The 22705-nt window shown below is 30.8% G+C and overlaps 1 protein-coding gene across 2 annotated transcripts in view; it reads right to left on the bottom strand.

The window, feature by feature from the left end:
- The window catches only part of LOC149789947 (uncharacterized), a 101649-nt gene that overhangs the window by 24872 nt on the left and 54072 nt on the right, over nt 1-22705 (bottom strand). For both annotated transcript variants that reach the window (XM_089973382.1, XM_089973381.1), the window contains exons 5-6: nt 7091-7197; nt 5446-5694 (exon numbers count right to left, since the gene is read on the bottom strand). In XM_089973382.1, coding sequence (XP_089829508.1) covers nt 5446-5694; nt 7091-7197 — 356 coding nt within the window. The remainder of the gene's footprint in view (nt 1-5445; nt 5695-7090; nt 7198-22705) is intronic.

The following is a 22705-nucleotide window of genomic DNA, read 5'->3' on the forward strand; positions in this document are numbered from 1 at the left end:
ATGTCATTATAGGGTTATACTATCCCATACTTTTCATTTCCCATAGGAAGCCACAGTAATGTCGATAATGCTAAATCCCCATTCACAACCATACCAAATTATATTTTTTGTATTCCAATAGAAAGCTATAGTCATGTAAGCAATGTTACCTGATCTACAATGGGATATACCGGCTCAGAATGTGAAATTCCCACTGAGGATTATGGTGGCCCTCAATATTAACTTCCAAATATGGTGACACAGACGCCATCATATTAAGTTTTCCATATTGGCCTATAAAAGTGTTATTTCCATAAAGGGCCAGTTGGTGCCCATGAAAGTCTTATTTCCATAAAGGTCCTACAGTGACCAATGAAATAATACTTCCATAAAGGCCTAAAGTGATCCATGAAATTCTTATTTCCATAAAGGTCCTACAGTGACCCATGAAATAATATTCAATAAAGGCCTATAGCGATCCATGAAATTCTTATCTCCCTAAAGGGATTACAGCGGTCACTATAACTATTGTCTATTTAATGTTTTCTTTATCTGCCAAAGATTTGTGAAATTATAAACATGTGTGTATACCAACACACAGGTATACAAATAAGTAATAAAATATAATATTTGTTCCAATCCAATAGATACAGAAGATACATTGTAAACGATATAAAATGTACGGTGTCAGCTTAGACTTGCACTGACTTGGTATTATACTTGCACTGACTTGGTATTAGACTTACCATGACTTGGTATTAGACTTATCTTGACTTGGTATTAGACTTACATGACTTGCTATTAGACTTACATGACTTTGTATTAGACTTAACATGACTTGGTATTAGACTTACATGACTTGGTATTAGACTTACATTGACTTGCTATTAGACTTATATTGACTTGGTACATGAGTTACATGACTTGGTATTAGACTTATCTTGACTTGGTATTAGACTTACATGACTTGCTATTAGACTTACATGACTTTGTATTAGACTTAACATGACTTGGTATTAGACTTACATGACTTGGTATTAGACTTGTCTTAAGACAGTGGCTTACTCCCTTCTCATTTCTCACTCAATAAAGATCCCAGTTTTCAGAATCACTTAGAACTATATTTTAATGCTGTAGTTGGCTGTATTTTAATGCTGTAGGTTGTATTTTAATTCTGTAGTTGACAATATTTTAATGATGTAGGTTGTATTTTAATGCTGTATGTTGTATTGTAATGCTGTAGTTGGCTGTATTTCAATGATGCAGATTGCATTTTAATGATGAAGTTGGCCATATTTTAATGCTGTATGATATATTTTAATGCTGTAGTTGGTTGTATTTTAGTTGGTTGTATGTTAATGCTGTAGTTGGTTGTATTTTAATGCAGTATTGGGTTGTATTTTAATGCTGTAGTTAACATCCTTTAGAGTTCCAATTTGCATCACATGACACTTAGTTGAAATCACTTCAACCACATTTGAATGCTAAAGTCTATGTCTGCATCACATCACATTGATTTCAAAGCTGAAATCACTTAACTATGTTACATAACCATCCACTGCACTGACTTGGATGCGCTGTCCCATGTAACAAGATGATTTGATGTAAACGAATTAATAGAGTAGACTACTTTGGCCTGGGATTGTTTCATTCCAAAAGCCATATTGACTGAATCATCCTAAATATTCCAAACAGGCCAACATTATTAATTAGTTGAAATTATCAAGGTATATTGTTTTATTACAGTGTCATCCATGTAGGCACAATCGCAGCAATGTTTACAAGTGATTAGTAACCAACATATCCCCATGAACATGACCTGAGTAGAAAACTCTATTTTCTTCTTAGGCTCATCTGGACTTGGTACAATACATACATGACTTGGTATTAGACTCACCATGACTTGGTATTAGAGTCATCATGACAAGACTTACATGACTTGGTATTAGACTTGATTCGGTACAATACTTACATGACTTGGTATTAGACATTAGACTTACCAAGACTTGGTGTTAGACTTACATAACATGGTATTAGACTTATCTTGACTTGTATTGGACTCACATGACTTGGTATTAAACTTACAAGACTTGCTATTAGATCTACCTTGACTTGGTACAATACTTACATGACCTGGTTTTGGACTTACAAGATTTGATATTAGACTTACCTGTCTAGGTATTATATGTATTGGACTTATCATGACTTTGTAAAAGACTTACATGTCCTGCTATTAGACTTACTTGCCTTGGTACAAGACTTACATGACGTGTTATTAGACTTATCTTGACTGGTACAAAACTTACATAACTTGGTATTAGACTTACATGACATGGTATTCGACTTAGACGACTTGGTATTCGACTTATATGACTTAGTATTAGACTTATCTTGACTAGGCATTAGACTTATCTTGGCTTGGTATTAGACTAACATGATTTGTTTCTAGACTAATCTTGACTAGGTATTATACTTATCATGACGTCATGCAAGACTTACTTGACCTGATATTACACTTACATGACATGGTATTAGACTTACATGACTTGATACAAGACTTTCATAACTTGGTATTAGACTTCTCTGGACTTGGTATTAGACTCACTGTGTTGTTGTTGTTGTTGATGTAGGGTTTAACCCCATTCTTTAGCACACGATAGGCTATGCATGGGGGCCAGTATTAATGTTAGAGGAAGAACCCGGGAAAACCCCCGAATGAACCACCGACCCACAATAAACTACTTACAATCTTTCTCACATACCCACATTAGACCTGAGTAGAAAACTCTGTTTTCTTATTAGGCTCATCTTGACTTGGTATTAGGCTTACATAACTTGGTACAAGACTTAAATGACTTGGTATTAGACTCACATGACATGGTATTGGACTCACATGACTTGATACAAGAGTTACATGACTTGGTTTTAGACTTATATGACTTGGTATTGAACTTACCTTGATTTGGTATTAGACTCACCATGACTTTGTATTAAGATTTTACCTTACTTGCTATCAGACTTATCTTGACTTGGTACATGACTGAAATGACTTGGTATTAGACTCACATGAGTTGGTACTATACTTATCTTGACTTGCTATTAGACTTACATAACCAGGTATTATACTTACAAAACTTGGTATTAGACTTACATGACTTGGCATTTGACTTGCATAACTTAGTATTAGACTTACATAACTTGACTTGGTATTAGACTCACATGACTTGGTATTAAACTTACATGACATGATAGTAGACTTACCTTGACTTGGTACAAGACTTACATGACCTGGTATTAGACTTAACAAAACTTGGTATTATACTTACATGACTTGGTATTAGACTTATCTTGACTTGGTACAAGACTTATGTAACTTGGTATTATACTCATTAAGTTGTTGCTGTTGTTGTAGGGTTTAACGCCAATTTTCAGAACACAATAGGCTATACATGGAGGCCAGTATTAATGGTAGAGCAAGAACCCGGGAAAACTCCAGAAAGAACCAACGACCCAATATAAGCTACTGGCAATCTATCTCAGATACCCACATTAGCCGAATCCGAGACTCGATCCCATGCAAACAGTGGTGAGATGGCAGTGATCCGCAACAAAGAACGCTTCAAACCACTAGGCCACTCTGGGCTTCAGACACTCCATGACTTGGTATTAGACTTACTTTGACCTGGTACAAGACTTACGTGACTTGGTATTAGACTTATCTTTACTTGGTAATAGACTTATATTGACTTGGTACAAGAGTTACATGACTTGGTATTAGACTTATCTTACCTTATCTTTACTTGGCAATAGACTTACATAACTTGGTAATAGATTTATCTTGACTTGGTACAAAAGTTAAACGACTTGGTATTAGACTTACATGACTTGGTATTAGACTTATCTTTAATTGGTAAAAGACTTACATAATTTGGTATTAGACTTACCTTGACTTGGTACAAGACTTACATGACTTACATGACTTGGTATCAGACTTGCCATGACTTGGTATTAGATTGATATGACTTGGTTTTAGACTTGCCATGACTTGGTATTAGACTTTCATAACTTGGTATTAGACTTACATAACTTGGTTTTAAACTTACATGACTTGGTATTAGATTTACCTTGATTTGACACAAGACTTACATGACTTGGTATTAGACTTGCCATGGCTTGGTATTAGATTCATATGACTTGGTATTAGACTTACATAACTTGTTATTAGACTTACATGACTTGGTATTAGTCTTACTTGACTTGGTGCAAGACTTACATGACTTGGTGTTGGACTTTCCATGACTTGGTATTAGGCTTACCTTGACTTGGTACAAGAGTTACATGACTTGGTTTTATACTTATATGACTTGGTATTGAACTTACCTTGATTTGGTACAAGACTCACCATGACTTTGTATTAAGACTTTACCTTACTTGCTATCAGACTTATCTTGACTTGGTACATGACTTATATGACTAGGTATTAGACTCACATGACTTGGTATTAGACTTACATGACTTGGTACTATACTTATCTTGACTTGCTATCAGACTTACATAACTTAGTATCAGACTCATCTTGACTTGGTACAAGACTTACATAACTTGGTATTAGACTCACCATTACTTGGTATTAAATTTACATGACTTGGTATTAGATTTACATGACTTGGTATTAGACCTACATGACTTGGCCTTTGAACTTTATACCCCAGAATATAAAAGTTACTCACGTGCAAGCCATGCACATTATATTATCAAGGAATTTGATCTTGAACATAAAGTTCCATTTGTTCGTCAAGTCACAATAGCCTTGACCTTTGACCATTTGTGCCAAAATCAATAGTTCTCTCCAAAACTTCAAGTACACAAATTTTGGTCAAGATGCATGGTCCAAAATTCAAGTTATTATGCAAAAATCTTTCTTCTTCTTCCAGCCACAAAGACTATGACCTTTAACCTTTTACCCCCAAATTGAAGTTATTATGCAAAATTTTTTATTCTTTTTCCAGCCACAAAGACCATGGCCTTTAACCTTTTACCTCCAAAATCACGTTATTATGCAAAAGCCTTATTTCTTCCACTTACAGTCACCATGACCTTTAGCCCTTAAGCTCCAATAACAGTAGAATTAAACCTTACCAAAAGAGTAAGCCATCTACAATCTCTGGTGAAGGTATATGGTTGAAAAATGGCGTGTTTGCACATAAACTATTTTTATTTTTCACCTGCAGAGTCTCTGATCTTACAAACAATAGAATTCTTCTTTACCCCAAGTACACGACATCGACTAAATTCGGAACAAGTAGATCATGTAAAGCAAAGTTATACATTTATTACAGAAATGAGAAATGCAAAATATGGATGAATAGATAAGTTGTATGCTAATGCGTTGCCTTTTGGAAGGTCAATAAATGTTTTAAGTTTTGGAAGGTGAATAAATGTCATACGTTTTCCTGTTAGCTTTACCTTCACACCAGAATCTTTTAGCATCATGATTGCTTGTTCCACGGGAATCCAGCGGGCTGATTTTTCCTCTCCCCAATGCGACTGTTCTGATGCTAATTCAAAAATTCTTCTTTTCAGTGTTTCCAGCATAGGATCATTATGGGTGTTATCAATGGCAATATCATCCATCAGGTGGCATACTGTCGGCTTGTCTTTCAAAATGTAGCGGAGGTCCTTAAAGTACTTTTCAATGACATCTTTTCGAGATTTCTGTCAATAAAATGAATTAAACTGTGGTCATGTTACATGCATGCAGTTTTGTGAGTGTCATTTGCATTCTAAATCAAGCATACTTATAACCAATGCTGCTTATTTATCAGCAACATGACATTCTGTGTATCAATCTATCTATTGTATACTTCTCTATCAGACTGTTTACATTTAATCGTCTTTCCCTCCAGATATGCCTGCATTTCTCTTTCAATCTATCCTAAATATAGCTATCACCTCCATATTTAAACCACCTGTCTCCATAGACAATACATGTAAATTATTGTATTATTTCATTATTTACCCTTTTTTATAATTATTTATTTAAATATAGGAATTCAGTAATTCAGTACTAAATAATACATTTCTACAAGTAATGAATACTGTTATGTTGAGCTTCATTTTCATTTTAATTTTAATATTTCTCCCTGAAAATCTCCTAATCAATGGTCATGGTCAAATGATATTGTCTTGTCAAGACCAAATGTCTCTTTGAAACCCCTTTAAAACTGTTTTTCAGAAGTCTATCATATTCATTCCTTGAAAACAAGCAAGTCCAATAGTATTTTGTAAAAAGCTTGGGACCGTGAACCTCAACAATGTTCAAACTCTCTATATAATATAAATTGTCCATGTTTGTTAATGCTGTCTAATGAGCAACATGATCTCAAACACACTTGACAGGATGCAAAGCCTACTTCAAAACTCTGGTAAGAAGATATAATAATACTAATCTGGGTTGATGTCCATTAAAAAAATCCACACCTACTAATCAGGTGTTCTGGTGTTACTTAGTCTTAGTATGTTACGATGACTGACAGTTCGTTCCTCAAATAAATGAAACTAGTATTCAAGTCTATTCTAGAGACAACATTCATGAATGAGGAAGACAAAGATATGGAACTAAATATTTGTCCATAGTGATCATAATGAATCAGTATGTTAAAGCCTGATGATGTGTCCATATTGATCGTAATGATAAAGACATTTTAAGACCTGAATGGGTGTCTATGTTGTTCATAATTAATCCGGGATTTTAAAGCCTGATGATGTGTCCATACTGATTGTAATGATAAAGACATTTTAAGACATGAATGGGTGTCCATGTGGATCATAATGGTCAATGGATTTTGAAGCCTGATTAATTGTCCAATTTTCATTTCAGAAACTGTTTTAAGATCGGACATGGTGGGTCTTGACTTGATGCTGTCTCTATGGACATTAACAAAATGGAAATCTTATCAATTCAATTTTTATTACTTTCAATAAATCTTTCCACACTCTCATCTTCATGTCCTCAAATATAAGACAAAAGAGGAAAATATGCAATAGGCAAAGTTGTGTATACCAACTTTAAGTAAATCAACTTTAAGAATTAAATTCTAATTTAATTCACCTCTGAAAGCTTATCCACATGTGTGCCAACCAGAATCACATGAGGAATGTTGGCTTGAAGTGATGGTGCACAGGTGTGTATTGAGTTCATCCAAATCTCAACCAGGTCTGAAGAAAACAGAAACTACTTACTATACAACTGTGAATAAATAAATAAACAAATCATAATTTTCATTTCTAGATTAATTTCATTATGGTCCTCCATTAATACATGTTATATTTTACAACTTGTACGTGTTATACCAAATATCTGACAGCTTAGAACATACAAAGTAAATATATTCTGATCAAAGATATAATCAGTTTTTGAACTATTTTGATATGATTTCCACATTTAAAGTAAATAACCAACATCCTTTATCCCAATACACATTAACATTTCATGTAAAATGACAATATCCTTTATTTGAATACACAATATACATTGAGCAAAAATAGTTTATTCCAGTATACATGATACATTTATTTCAAACAACACTATTCTTTATTCCAGTATGCATTATACATGTAGTGTGAATCACCAATACCATTTGTTCCAATATCCATTATACATGTAGTGTCAATAACCAATACCATTTGTTCCAATAGACATTATACATGTAGTGTCAATCACCAATACCATTTGTTCCAATAGACATTATACATGTAGTGTCAATAAGCAATACCATTTGTTCCAATATGTATTATACATGTAGTATCAATAACCAATACCATTTGTTCCAATACACATTATGCATGTAGTGTCAATAACCAATACCATTTGTTCCAATACACATTATACATGTAGTGTCAATAACCAATACCATTTGTTCCAATATGCATTATACATGTAGTATCAATAACCAATAACATTTGTTCCAATATGCATTATACATGTAGTGTCAATAACTAATACATTTTGTTCCAATATGCATTATACATGTAGTGTCAATAACCAATAACATTTGTTCCAATACACATTATACGTGTAGTGTCAATAACCAATACCATTTGTTCCAGTATGCATTATACATGTAGTGTCAATAACCAATAACATTTGTTCCAATACACATTATACATGAAGTATCAATAACCAATACCATTTGTTCCAATATGCATTACACATGTAGTGTCAATAACCAATACCATTTGTTTCAATACACATTATGCATGTAGTGTCAATAACCAATACCATTTGTTCCAATATGCATTATACATGTAGTGTCAATAACCAATACCATTTGTTCCAATATGCATTATACATGTAGTGTCAATAACCAATACATTTTGTTCCAATATGCATTATACATGTAGTGTCAATAACCAATAACATTTGTTCCAATACACATTATACGTGTAGTGTCAATAACCAATACCATTTGTTCCAGTATGCATTATACATGTAGATTCAATTACCAATATCATTTGTTCCAATATGCATTATACATGTAGTGTCAATAACCAATATCATTTGTTCCAATATGCAATATACATGTAGTGTCAATAACCAATACCATTTGTTCCAATATGAATTATACATGTAGTGTCAATAACCAATACCATTTGTTCCAATATACATTATACATGTAGTGTCAATAACCAATACCATTTATTCCAATACATATTATACATGTAGTGTCAATAACCAATACCATTTGTTCCAATACACATTATACATGAAGTATCAATAACCAATACCATTTGTAACAATATGCATTACACATGTAGTGTCAATAACCAATACCATTTGTTCCAATATGCATTATACATGTAGTGTCAATAACCAATACCATTTATTAAAATATGCATTACACATGTAGTGTCAATAACTTATACCATTTGTTCCAATATGCATTATACATGTAGTGTCAATAACTTATACCATTTGTTCCAATATGCATTATACATGTAGTGTCAATAACCAATACCATTAGTTCCAATACACATTATACATGAAGTGTCAATAACCAATACCATTTGTTCCAATATGCATTATACATGTAGTGTCAATAACCAATACCATTTGTTCCAATATGCATTACACATGTAGTGTCAATAACTTATACCATTTGTTCCAATATGCATTATACATGTAGTGTCAATAACCAATACCATTAGTTCCAATACACATTATACATGAAGTGTCAATAACCAATACCATTTGTTCCAATATGCATTTTACATGTACTGTCAATAACAAATACCATTTGTTCCAATATGCATTATACATGTAGTGTCAATAACTTATACCATTTGTTCCAATATGCAATATACATGTAGTGTCAATAACCAATACCATTTGTTCCAATATGAATTATACATGTAGTGTCAATAACCAATACCATTTGTTCCAATATACATTATACATGTAGTGTCAATAACCAATACCATTTATTCCAATACACATTATACATGTAGTGTCAATAACCAATACCATTTGTTCCAATATGCATTATACATGTAGTGTCAATAACCAATACCATTTGTTCCAATACGCATTATACATGTAGTGTCAATAACCTAACCAATACCATTTGTTCCAATAAGCATTATACATGTAGTGTCAATAACCAATACCATTTGTTCCAATATACATTATACATGTATTGTCAATAACCAATACCTTTTGTTCCAATACACATTATACGTGTAGTGTCAATAACCAATACCATTTGTTCCAATACACATTATAAATGTAGTGTCAATAACCAATACCATTTGTTCCAATATGAAGTATACATGTAGTGTCAATAACCAATACCATTTGTTCCAATACACATTATACGTGTAGTATCAATAACCAATACCATTTGTTCCAGTTCACATTATACATGCAGTATCAATAACCAATACCATTTGTTCCAATATGCATTATACATGTAGTATCAATAACCAATAACATTTGTTCCAATATGCATTATACATGTAGTGTCAATAACCAATACCATTTGTTCCAATACGCATTATACATGTAGTGTCAATAACCTAACCAATACCATTTGTTCCAATAAGCATTATACATGTAGTGTCAATAACCAATACCATTTGTTCCAATATGCATTATACATGTATTGTCAATAACCAATACCTTTTGTTCCAATACACATTATACGTGTAGTGTCAATAACCAATACCATTTGTTCCAATACACATTATACATGTAGTGTCAATAACCAATACCATTTGTTCCAATATGCAATATACATGTAGTGTCAATAACCAATACCATTTGTTCCAATACACAATATACGTGTAGTATCAATAACCAATACCATTTGTTCCAGTTCATATTATACATGCAGTATCAATAACCAATACCATTTGTTCCAATATGCATTATACATGTAGTGTCAATAACCAATACCATTTGTTCCAATACACATTATACGTGTAGTATCAATAACCAATACCATTTGTTCCAGTTCACATTATACATGCAGTATCAATAACCAATACCATTTGTTCCAATACGCATTATACATGTAGTGTAATAACCAATAACATTTGTTCCAATACACATTATACATGTAGTGTCAATGACCAATACCATTTGTTCCAATATGCATTATACATGTAGTGCAAAAACCAATACCATTTGTTCCAATATGCATTATACATGTAGTGTAATAACCAATATCATTTGTTCCAATACACATTATACATGTAGTGTCAATAACCAATACCATTTGTTCCAGTATGCATTATACATGTAGTGTAATAACCAATACCATTTGTTCCAATATGCATTATACATGTTGTGTCAATAACTAATACTATTTGTTCCAATATACATTATACATGTAGTGTCAATAACCAATATCATTTGTTCCGATATGCATTATATATGTAGTGTCAATAACCAATACCATTTGTTCCAATAAGCATTATACATGTAGTGTAATAACCAATACCATTTGTTCCAATATGCATTATACATGTAGTGTCAATAACCAATACCATTTGTTCCAATACACATTATACATGTAGTGTCAATAACCAATAACATTTGTTCCAATATGCATTATACATGTAGTGTAATAACCAATATCATTTGTTCCAATATGCATTATACATGTAGTGTAAATAACCAATACCATTTGTTCCAATACGCATTATACATGTAGTGTCAATAACCAATACCATTTGTTCCAATACGCATTATACATGTAGTGTCAATAACCAATAACAATTGTTCCAATATGCATTATACATGTAGTGTAAAAACCAATATCATTTGTTCCAATGTGCATTATACATGTAGTGTAATAACCAATATCATTTGTTCCAATATGCATTATACATGTAGTGTAATAACCAATAACATTTGTTCCAATATGCATTATACATGTAGTGTAATAACCAATATCATTTGTTCCTATATGCATTATACATGTAGTGTCAATAACCAATACCATTTGTTCCAATACACATTATACATGTAGTGTCAATAACCAATACCATTTGTTCCAATATGCATTATACATGTAGTGTAATAACCAATATCATTTGTTCCAATATGCATTATACATGTAGTGTAAGAACCAATATCATTTGTTCCAATATGCATTATACATGTAGTGTAATAACCAATATCATTTGTTCCAATACACATTATACATGTAGTGTAATAACCAATATCATTTGTTCCAATATACATTATACATGTAGTGTCAATAACCAATACCATTTGTTCCAATACGCATTATACATGTAGTGTCAATAACCAATACCATTTGTTCCAATACACATTATACATGTAGTGTCAATAACCAATAACATTTGTTCCAATATGCATTATACATGTAGTGTAATAACCAATACCATTTGTTCCAATATACATTATACATGTAGTGTCAATAACCAATAACATTTGTTCCAATATGCATTATACATGTAGTGTAATAACCAATATCATTTGTTCCAATATGCATTATACATGTAGTGTCAATAACCAATACCATTTGTTCCAATACGCATTATACATGTAGTGTCAATAACCAATACCATTTGTTCCAATACGCATTATACATGTAGTGTCAATAACCAATAGCATTTATTCCAATATGCATTATACATGTAGTGTAATAACCAATATCATTTGTTCCAATATGCATTATACATGTAGTGTAATAAATAATACCATTTGTTCCAGTATGCATTATACATGTAGTGTAATAACCAATAACATTTGTTCCAATATGCATTATACATGTAGTGTAATAACCAATACCATTTGTTCCAATATGCATTATACATGTAGTGTCAATAACCAATACCATTTGTTCCAATACACATTATACATGTAGTGTCAATAACCAATAACATTTGTTCCAATATGCATTATACATGTAGTGTAATAACCAATATCATTTGTTCCAATATGCATTATACATGTAGTGTCAATAACCAATACCATTTGTTCCAATATGCATTATACATGTAGTGTCAATAACCAATACCATTTGTTCCAATACGCATTATACATGTAGTGTAATAACCAATATCATTTGTTCCATAATGCATTATACATGTAGTGTAATAACCAATACCATTTGTTCCAATACACATTATACATGTAGTGTCAATAACCAATACCATGTGTTCCAATATGCATTATACATGTAGTATCAATAACCAATACCATTTGTTCCAATATGCATTATACATGTAGTGTAATAACCAATACATTTTGTTCTAATACACATTATACGTGTAGTATCAATAACCAATACCATTTGTTCCAATATGCATTATACATGTAGTATCAATAACCAATACCATTTGTTCCAATATACATTATACATGTAGTGTTATAACCAATACCATTTGTTCCAATACGCATTATACATGTAGTGTCAATAACGAATACCATTTGTTCCAATACGCATTATACATGTAGTGTCAATAACCAATACCATTTGTACCAATACACATTATACGTGTAGTATCAATAACCAATACCATTTGTTCCAGTTCACATTATACATGTAGTGTCAATAACCAATACCATTTGTTCCAATATGCATTATACATGTAGTGTAATAACCAATATCATTTGTTCCAATATTCATATACATGTAGTGTCAATAACCAATATCATTTGTTCCAATATGCATTATACATGTAGTGTCAATAACCAATACCATTTGTTCCAATATGCATTATACATGTAGTGTAATAACCAATATCATTTGTTCCAATATGCATTATACATGTAGTGTCAATAACCAATACCATTTGTTCCAATACGCATTATACATGTAGTGTCAATAACCAATATCATTTGTTCCAATACGCATTATACATGTAGTGTCAATAACCAATATGATTTGTTCCAATGCACATTATACATGTAGTGTCAATAAACAATATTATTTGTTCCAATACACATTATACATGTAGTGTCAATAACCAATACCTTTTGTTCCAATATGCATTATACCTGTAGTGTCAATAACCAATACCATTTGTTCCAATATGCATTACACATGTAGTGTCAATAACTTATACCATTTGTTCCAATATGCATTATACATGTAGTGTCAATAACTTATACCATTTGTTCCAATATGCATTATACATGTAGTGTCAATAACCAATACCATTAGTTCCAATACACATTATACATGAAGTGTCAATAACCAATACCATTTGTTCCAATATGCATTATACATGTAGTGTCAATAACCAATACCATTTGTTCCAATATGCATTATACATGTAGTGTCAATAACTTATACCATTTGTTCCAATATGCAATATACATGTAGTGTCAATAACCAATACCATTTGTTCCAATATGAATTATACATGTAGTGTCAATAACCAATACCATTTGTTCCAATATACATTATACATGTAGTGTCAATAACCAATACCATTTATTCCAATACACATTATACATGTAGTGTCAATAACCAATACCATTTGTTCCAATACGCATTATACATGTAGTGTCAATAACCTAACCAATACCATTTGTTCCAATAAGCATTATACATGTAGTGTCAATAACCAATACCATTTGTTCCAATATGCATTATACATGTATTGTCAATAACCAATACCTTTTGTTCCAATACACATTATACGTGTAGTGTCAATAACCAATACCATTTGTTCCAATACACATTATACATGTAGTGTCAATAACCAATACCATTTGTTCCAATATGCAATATACATGTAGTGGCAATAACCAATACCATTTGTTCCAATACACATTATACGTGTAGTATCAATAACCAATACCATTTGTTCCAGTTCATATTATACATGCAGTATCAATAACCAATACCATTTGTTCCAATATGCTTTATACATGTAGTGTCAATAACCAATACCATTTGTTCCAATACACATTATACGTGTAGTATCAATAACCAATACCATTTGTTCCAGTTCACATTATACATGCAGTATCAATAACCAATACCATTTGTTCCAGTTCACATTATACATGCAGTATCAATAAAAAATACCATTTGTTCCAATACGCATTATACATGTAGTGTAATAACCAATAACATTTGTTCCAATACACATTATACATGTAGTGTCAATAACCAATACCATTTGTTCCAATATGCATTATACATGTAGTGTAATAACCAATACCATTTATTCCAATATGCATTATACATGTAGTGTAATAACCAATATCATTTGTTCCAATACACATTATACATGTAGTGTCAATAACCAATACCATTTGTTCCAGTATGCATTATACATGTAGTGTAATAACCAATACCATTTGTTCCAATATGCATTATACATGTAGTGTAATAACCAATAACATTTGTTCCAATATGCATTATACATGTAGTGTAATAACCAATACCATTTGTTCCAATATGCATTATACATGTAGTGTCAATAACCAATACCATTTGTTCCAATACACATTATACATGTAGTGTCAATAACCAATAACATTTGTTCCAATATGCATTATACATGTAGTGTAATAACCAATATCATTTGTTCCAATATGCATTATACATGTAGTGTCAATAACCAATATCATTTGTTCCAATACGCATTATACATGTAGTGTCAATAACCAATACCATTTGTTCCAATACGCATTATACATGTAGTGTCAATAACCAATAACATTTGTTCCAATATGCATTATACATGTAGTGTAAAAACCAATATCATTTGTTCCAATGTGCATTATACATGTAGTGTAATAACCAATATCATTTGTTCCAATATGCATTATACATGTAGTGTAATAACCAATAACATTTGTTCCAATATGCATTATACATGTAGTGTAATAACCAATATCATTTGTTCCTATATGCATTATACATGTAGTGTCAATAACCAATACCATTTGTTCCAATACACATTATCCATGTAGTGTCAATAACCAATACCATTTGTTCCAATATGCATTATACATGTAGTGTAATAACCAATATCATTTGTTCCAATATGCATTATACATGTAGTGTAAGAACCAATATCATTTGTTCCAATATGCATTATACATGTAGTGTAATAACCAATATCATTTGTTCCAATACACATTATACATGTAGTGTAATAACCAATATCATTTGTTCCAATATACATTATACATGTAGTGTCAATAACCAATACCATTTGTTCCAATACGCATTATACATGTAGTGTCAATAACCAATACCATTTGTTCCAATACACATTATACATGTAGTGTCAATAACCAATAACATTTGTTCCAATATGCATTATACATGTAGTGTAATAACCAATACCATTTGTTCCAATATGCATTATACATGTAGTGTAATAACCAATACCATTTGTTCCAATATACATTATACATGTAGTGTCAATAACCAATAACATTTGTTCCAATATGCATTATACATGTAGTGTAATAACCAATATCATTTGTTCCAATATGCATTATACATGTAGTGTCAATAACCAATACCATTTGTTCCAATACGCATTATACATGTAGTGTCAATAACCAATACCATTTGTTCCAATACGCATTATACATGTAGTGTCAATAACCAATAGCATTTATTCCAATATGCATTATACATGTAGTGTAATAACCAATATCATTTGTTCCAATATGCATTATACATGTAGTGTAATAAATAATACCATTTGTTCCAGTATGCATTATACATGTAGTGTAATAACCAATAACATTTGTTCCAATATGCATTATACATGTAGTGTAATAACCAATACCATTTGTTCCAATATGCATTATACATGTAGTGTCAATAACCAATACCATTTGTTCCAATACACATTATACATGTAGTGTCAATAACCAATAACATTTGTTCCAATATGCATTATACATGTAGTGTAATAACCAATATCATTTGTTCCAATATGCATTATACATGTAGTGTCAATAACCAATACCATTTGTTCCAATATGCATTATACATGTAGTGTCAATAACCAATACCATTTGTTCCAATACGCATTATACATGTAGTGTAATAACCAATATCATTTGTTCCATAATGCATTATACATGTAGTGTAATAACCAATACCATTTGTTCCAATACACATTATACATGTAGTGTCAATAACCAATACCATGTGTTCCAATATGCATTATACATGTAGTATCAATAACCAATACCATTTGTTCCAATATGCATTATACATGTAGTGTAATAACCAATACATTTTGTTCTAATACACATTATACGTGTAGTATCAATAACCAATACCATTTGTTCCAATATGCATTATACATGTAGTATCAATAACCAATACCATTTGTTCCAATATACATTATACATGTAGTGTTATAACCAATACCATTTGTTCCAATACGCATTATACATGTAGTGTCAATAACGAATACCATTTGTTCCAATACGCATTATACATGTAGTGTCAATAACCAATACCATTTGTACCAATACACATTATACGTGTAGTATCAATAACCAATACCATTTGTTCCAGTTCACATTATACATGTAGTGTCAATAACCAATACCATTTGTTCCAATATGCATTATACATGTAGTGTAATAACCAATATCATTTGTTCCAATATTCATTATACATGTAGTGTCAATAACCAATATCATTTGTTCCAATATGCATTATACATGTAGTGTCAATAACCAATACCATTTGTTCCAATATGCATTATACATGTAGTGTAATAACCAATATCATTTGTTCCAATATGCATTATACATGTAGTGTCAATAACCAATACCATTTGTTCCTATACGCATTATACATGTAGTGTCAATAACCAATATCATTTGTTCCAGCACGCATTATACATGTAGTGTCAATAACCAATATGATTTGTTCCAATGCACATTATACATGTAGTGTCAATAACCAATATTATTTGTTCCAATACACATTATACATGTAGTGTCAATAACCAATACCTTTTGTTCCAATATGCATTATACCTGTAGTGTCAATAACCAATACCATTTGTTCCAATATGCATTACACATGTAGTGTCAATAACTTATACCATTTGTTCCAATATGCATTATACATGTAGTGTCAATAACTTATACCATTTGTTCCAATATGCATTATACATGTAGTGTCAATAACCAATACCATTAGTTCCAATACACATTATACATGAAGAGTCAATAACCAATACCATTTGTTCCAATATGCATTATACATGTAGTGTCAATAACCAATACCATTTGTTCCAATATGCATTATACATGTAGTGTCAATAACTTATACCATTTGTTCCAATATGCAATATACATGTAGTGTCAATAACCAATACCATTTGTTCCAATATGAATTATACATGTAGTGTCAATAACCAATACCATTTGTTCCAATATACATTATACATGTAGTGTCAATAACCAATACCATTTATTCCAATACACATTATACATGTAGTGTCAATAACCAATACCATTTGTTCCAATACGCATTATACATGTAGTGTCAATAACCTAACCAATACCATTTGTTCCAATAAGCATTATACATGTAGTGTCAATAACCAATACCATTTGTTCCAATATGCATTATACATGTATTGTCAATAACCAATACCTTTTGTTCCAATACACATTATACGTGTAGTGTCAATAACCAATACCATTTGTTCCAATACACATTATACATGTAGTGTCAATAACCAATACCATTTGTTCCAATATGCAATATACATGTAGTGGCAATAACCAATACCATTTGTTCCAATACACATTATACGTGTAGTATCAATAACCAATACCATTTGTTCCAGTTCATATTATACATGCAGTATCAATAACCAATACCATTTGTTCCAATATGCATTATACATGTAGTGTCAATAACCAATACCATTTGTTCCAATACACATTATACGTGTAGTATCAATAACCAATACCATTTGTTCCAGTTCACATTATACATGCAGTATCAATAACCAATACCATTTGTTCCAGTTCACATTATACATGCAGTATCAATAAAAAATACCATTTGTTCCAATACGCATTATACATGTAGTGTAATAACCAATAACATTTGTTCCAATACACATTATACATGTAGTGTCAATAACCAATACCATTTGTTCCAATATGCATTATACATGTAGTGTAATAACCAATACCATTTATTCCAATATGCATTATACATGTAGTGTAATAACCAATATCATTTGTTCCAATACACATTATACATGTAGTGTCAATAACCAATACCATTTGTTCCAGTATGCATTATACATGTAGTGTAATAACCAATACCATTTGTTCCAATATGCATTATACATGTAGTGTAATAACCAATAACATTTGTTCCAATATGCATTATACATGTAGTGTAATAACCAATACCATTTGTTCCAATATGCATTATACATGTAGTGTCAATAACCAATACCATTTGTTCCAATACACATTATACATGTAGTGTCAATAACCAATAACATTTGTTCCAATATGCATTATACATGTAGTGTAATAACCAATATCATTTGTTCCAATATGCATTATACATGTAGTGTCAATAACCAATATCATTTGTTCCAATACGCATTATACATGTAGTGTCAATAACCAATACCATTTGTTTCAATACACATTATACATGTAGTGTCAATAACCAATAACATTTGTTCCAATATGCATTATACATGTAGTGTAATAACCAATAACATTTGTTCCAATATGCATTATACATGTAGTGTAATAACCAATATCATTTGTTCCAATATGCATTATACATGTAGTGTAATAACCAATATCATTTGTTCCAATATGCATTATACATGTAGTGTAATAACCAATATCATTTGTTCCAATACACATTATACATGTAGTGTAATAACCAATATCATTTGTTCCAATATGCATTATACATGTAGTGTCAATAACCAATACCATTTGTTCCAATACGCATTATACATGTAGTGTCAATAACCAATACCATTTGTTCCAATACACATCATACATGTAGTGTCAATAACCAATAACATTTGTTCCAATATGCATTATACATGTAGTGTAATAACCAATATCATTTGTTCCAATATGCATTATACATGTAGTGTAATAACCAATACCATTTGTTCCAGTATGCATTATACATGTAGTGTAATAACCAATAACATTTGTTCCAATATGCATTATACATGTAGTGTCAATAACCAATACCATTTGTTCCAATATGCATTATGCATGTAGTGTAATAACCAATATCATTTGTTCCAATACACATTATACATGTAGTGTCAATAACCAATAACATTTGTTCCAATATGCATTATACATGTAGTGTAATAACCAATATAATTTGTTCCAATATGCATTATACATGTAGTGTCAATAACCAATACCATTTGTTCCAATACGCATTATACATGTATTGTCAATAACCAATACCATTTGTTCCAATACGCATTATACATGTAGTGTAATAACCAATATCATTTGTTCCAATATGCATTATACATGTAGTGTAATAACCAATACCATTTGTTCCAATACACATTATACATGTAGTGTCAATAACCAATACCATTTGTTCCAATATGCATTATACATGTAGTATCAATAACCAATACCATTTGTTCCAATATGCATTATACATGTAGTGTAATAACCAATACATTTTGTTCCAATACACATTATACGTGTAGTATCAATAACCAATACCATTTGTTCCAATATGCATTATACATGTAGTATCAATAACCAATACCATTTGTTCCAATATTCATTATACATGTAGTGTAATAACCAATACCATTTGTTCCAATATGCATTATACATGTAGTGTCAATAACCAATAACATTTGTTCCAATATGCATTATACATGTAGTGTAATAACCAATATCATTTGTTCCAATATGCATTATACATGTAGTGTAATAACCAATATCGTTTGTTCCAAAATGCATTATACATGTAGTGTCAATAACCAATAGCATTTGTTCCAATATGCATTATACATGTAGTGTCAATAACCAATACCATTTGTTCCAATACACATTATACATGTAGTGTCAATAACCAATACCATTTGTTCCAATACACATTATACATGTAGTGTCAATAACCAATAACATTTGTTCCAATATGCATTATACATGTAGTGTCAATAACCAATATCATTTGTTCCAATATCCATTATACATGTAGTGTAATAACCAATATCATTTGTTCCAATATACATTATACATGTAGTGTAATAACCAATATCATTTGTTCCAATACACATTATATATGTAGTGTAATAACCAATATCATTTGTCCCAATATGCATTATACATGTAGTGTAATAACCAATAACATTTGTTCCAATATGCATTATACATGTAGTGTAATAACCAAGATCATTTGTTCCAATATGCATTATACATGTAGTGTCAATAACCAATAACATTTGTTCCAATATGCATTATACATGTAGTGTAATAACCAATATCATTTCTTCCAATATGCATTATACATGTAGTGTAATAACCAATACCATTTGTTCCAGTATGCATTATAGATGTATTGTAATAACCAATAACATTTGTTCCAATATGCATTATACATGTAGTGTCAATAACCAATACCATTTGTTCCAATATGCATTATACATGTAGTGTAATAACCAATATCATTTGTTCCAATACACATTATACATGTAGTGTCAATAACCAATAACATTTGTTCCAATATGCATTATACATGTAGTGTAATAACCAATATCATTTGTTCCAATATGCATTATACATGTAGTGTCAATAACCAATACCATTTGTTCCAATACGCATTATACATGTAGTGTCAATAACCAATACCATTTGTTCCAATACACATTATACATGTAGTGTCAATAACCAATACCATTTGTTCCAATACACATTATACATGTAGTGTCAATAACCAATAACATTTGTTCCAATACGCATTATACATGTAGTGTCAATAACCAATATCATTTGTTCCAATATCCATTATACATGTAGTGTAATAACCAATATCATTTGTTCCAATATGCATTATACATGTAGTGTAATAACCAATAACATTTGTTCCAATATGCATTATACATGTAGTGTAATAACCAATATCATTTGTTCCAATATCCATTATACATGTAGTGTCAATAACCAATAACATTTGTTCCAATATGCATTATACATGTAGTGTAATAACCAATATCATTTGTTCCAATATGCATTATACATGTAGTGTAATAACCAATACCATTTGTTCCAGTATGCATTATAGATGTATTGTAATAACCAATAACATTTGTTCCAATATGCATTATACATGTAGTGTCAATAACCAATGCCATTTGTTCCAATATGCATTATACATGTAGTGTAATAACCAATATCATTTGTTCCAATACACATTATACATGTAGTGTCAATAACCAATAACATTTGTTCCAATATGCATTATACATGTAGTGTAATAACCAAGATCATTTGTTCCAATATGCATTATACATGTAGTGTCAATAACCAATACCATTTGTTCCAATACGCATTATACATGTAGTGTCAATAACCAATACCATTTGTTCCTATACGCATTATACATGTAGTGTAATAACCAATATCATTTGTTCCAATATGCATTATACATGTAGTGTAATAACCAATGCCATTTGTTCCAATACACATTATACATGTAGTGTCAATAACCAATACCATTTGTTCCAATATGCATTATACATGTAGTATCAATAACCAATACCATTTGTTCCAATATGCATTTACATGTAGTGTAATAACCAATACATTTTGTTCCAATACACATTATACGTGTAGTATCAATAACCAATACCATTTGTTCCAATATGCATTATACATGTAGTATCAATAACCAATACCATTTGTTCCAATATTCATTATACATGTAGTGTAATAACCAATACCATTTGTTCCAATACGCATTATACATGTCGTGTCAATAACCAATACCATTTGTTCCAATATGCATTATACATGTAGTGTCAATAACCAATACCATTTGTTCCAATACACATTATACGTGTAGTATCAATAACCAATACCATTTGTTCCAGTTCACATTATACATGTAGTGTTAATAACCAATACCATTTGTTCCAATATGCATTATACATGTAGTATCAATAACCAATACCATTTGTTCCAATATGCATTATACATGTAGTGTAATAA

This window comes from Sinohyriopsis cumingii, chromosome 10 (assembly GCF_028554795.1).
Source record: "Sinohyriopsis cumingii isolate HCF-2022 chromosome 10, ASM2855479v2, whole genome shotgun sequence".
In the NCBI taxonomy this organism is placed as follows: Eukaryota; Metazoa; Mollusca; class Bivalvia; order Unionida; family Unionidae; genus Sinohyriopsis; species Sinohyriopsis cumingii.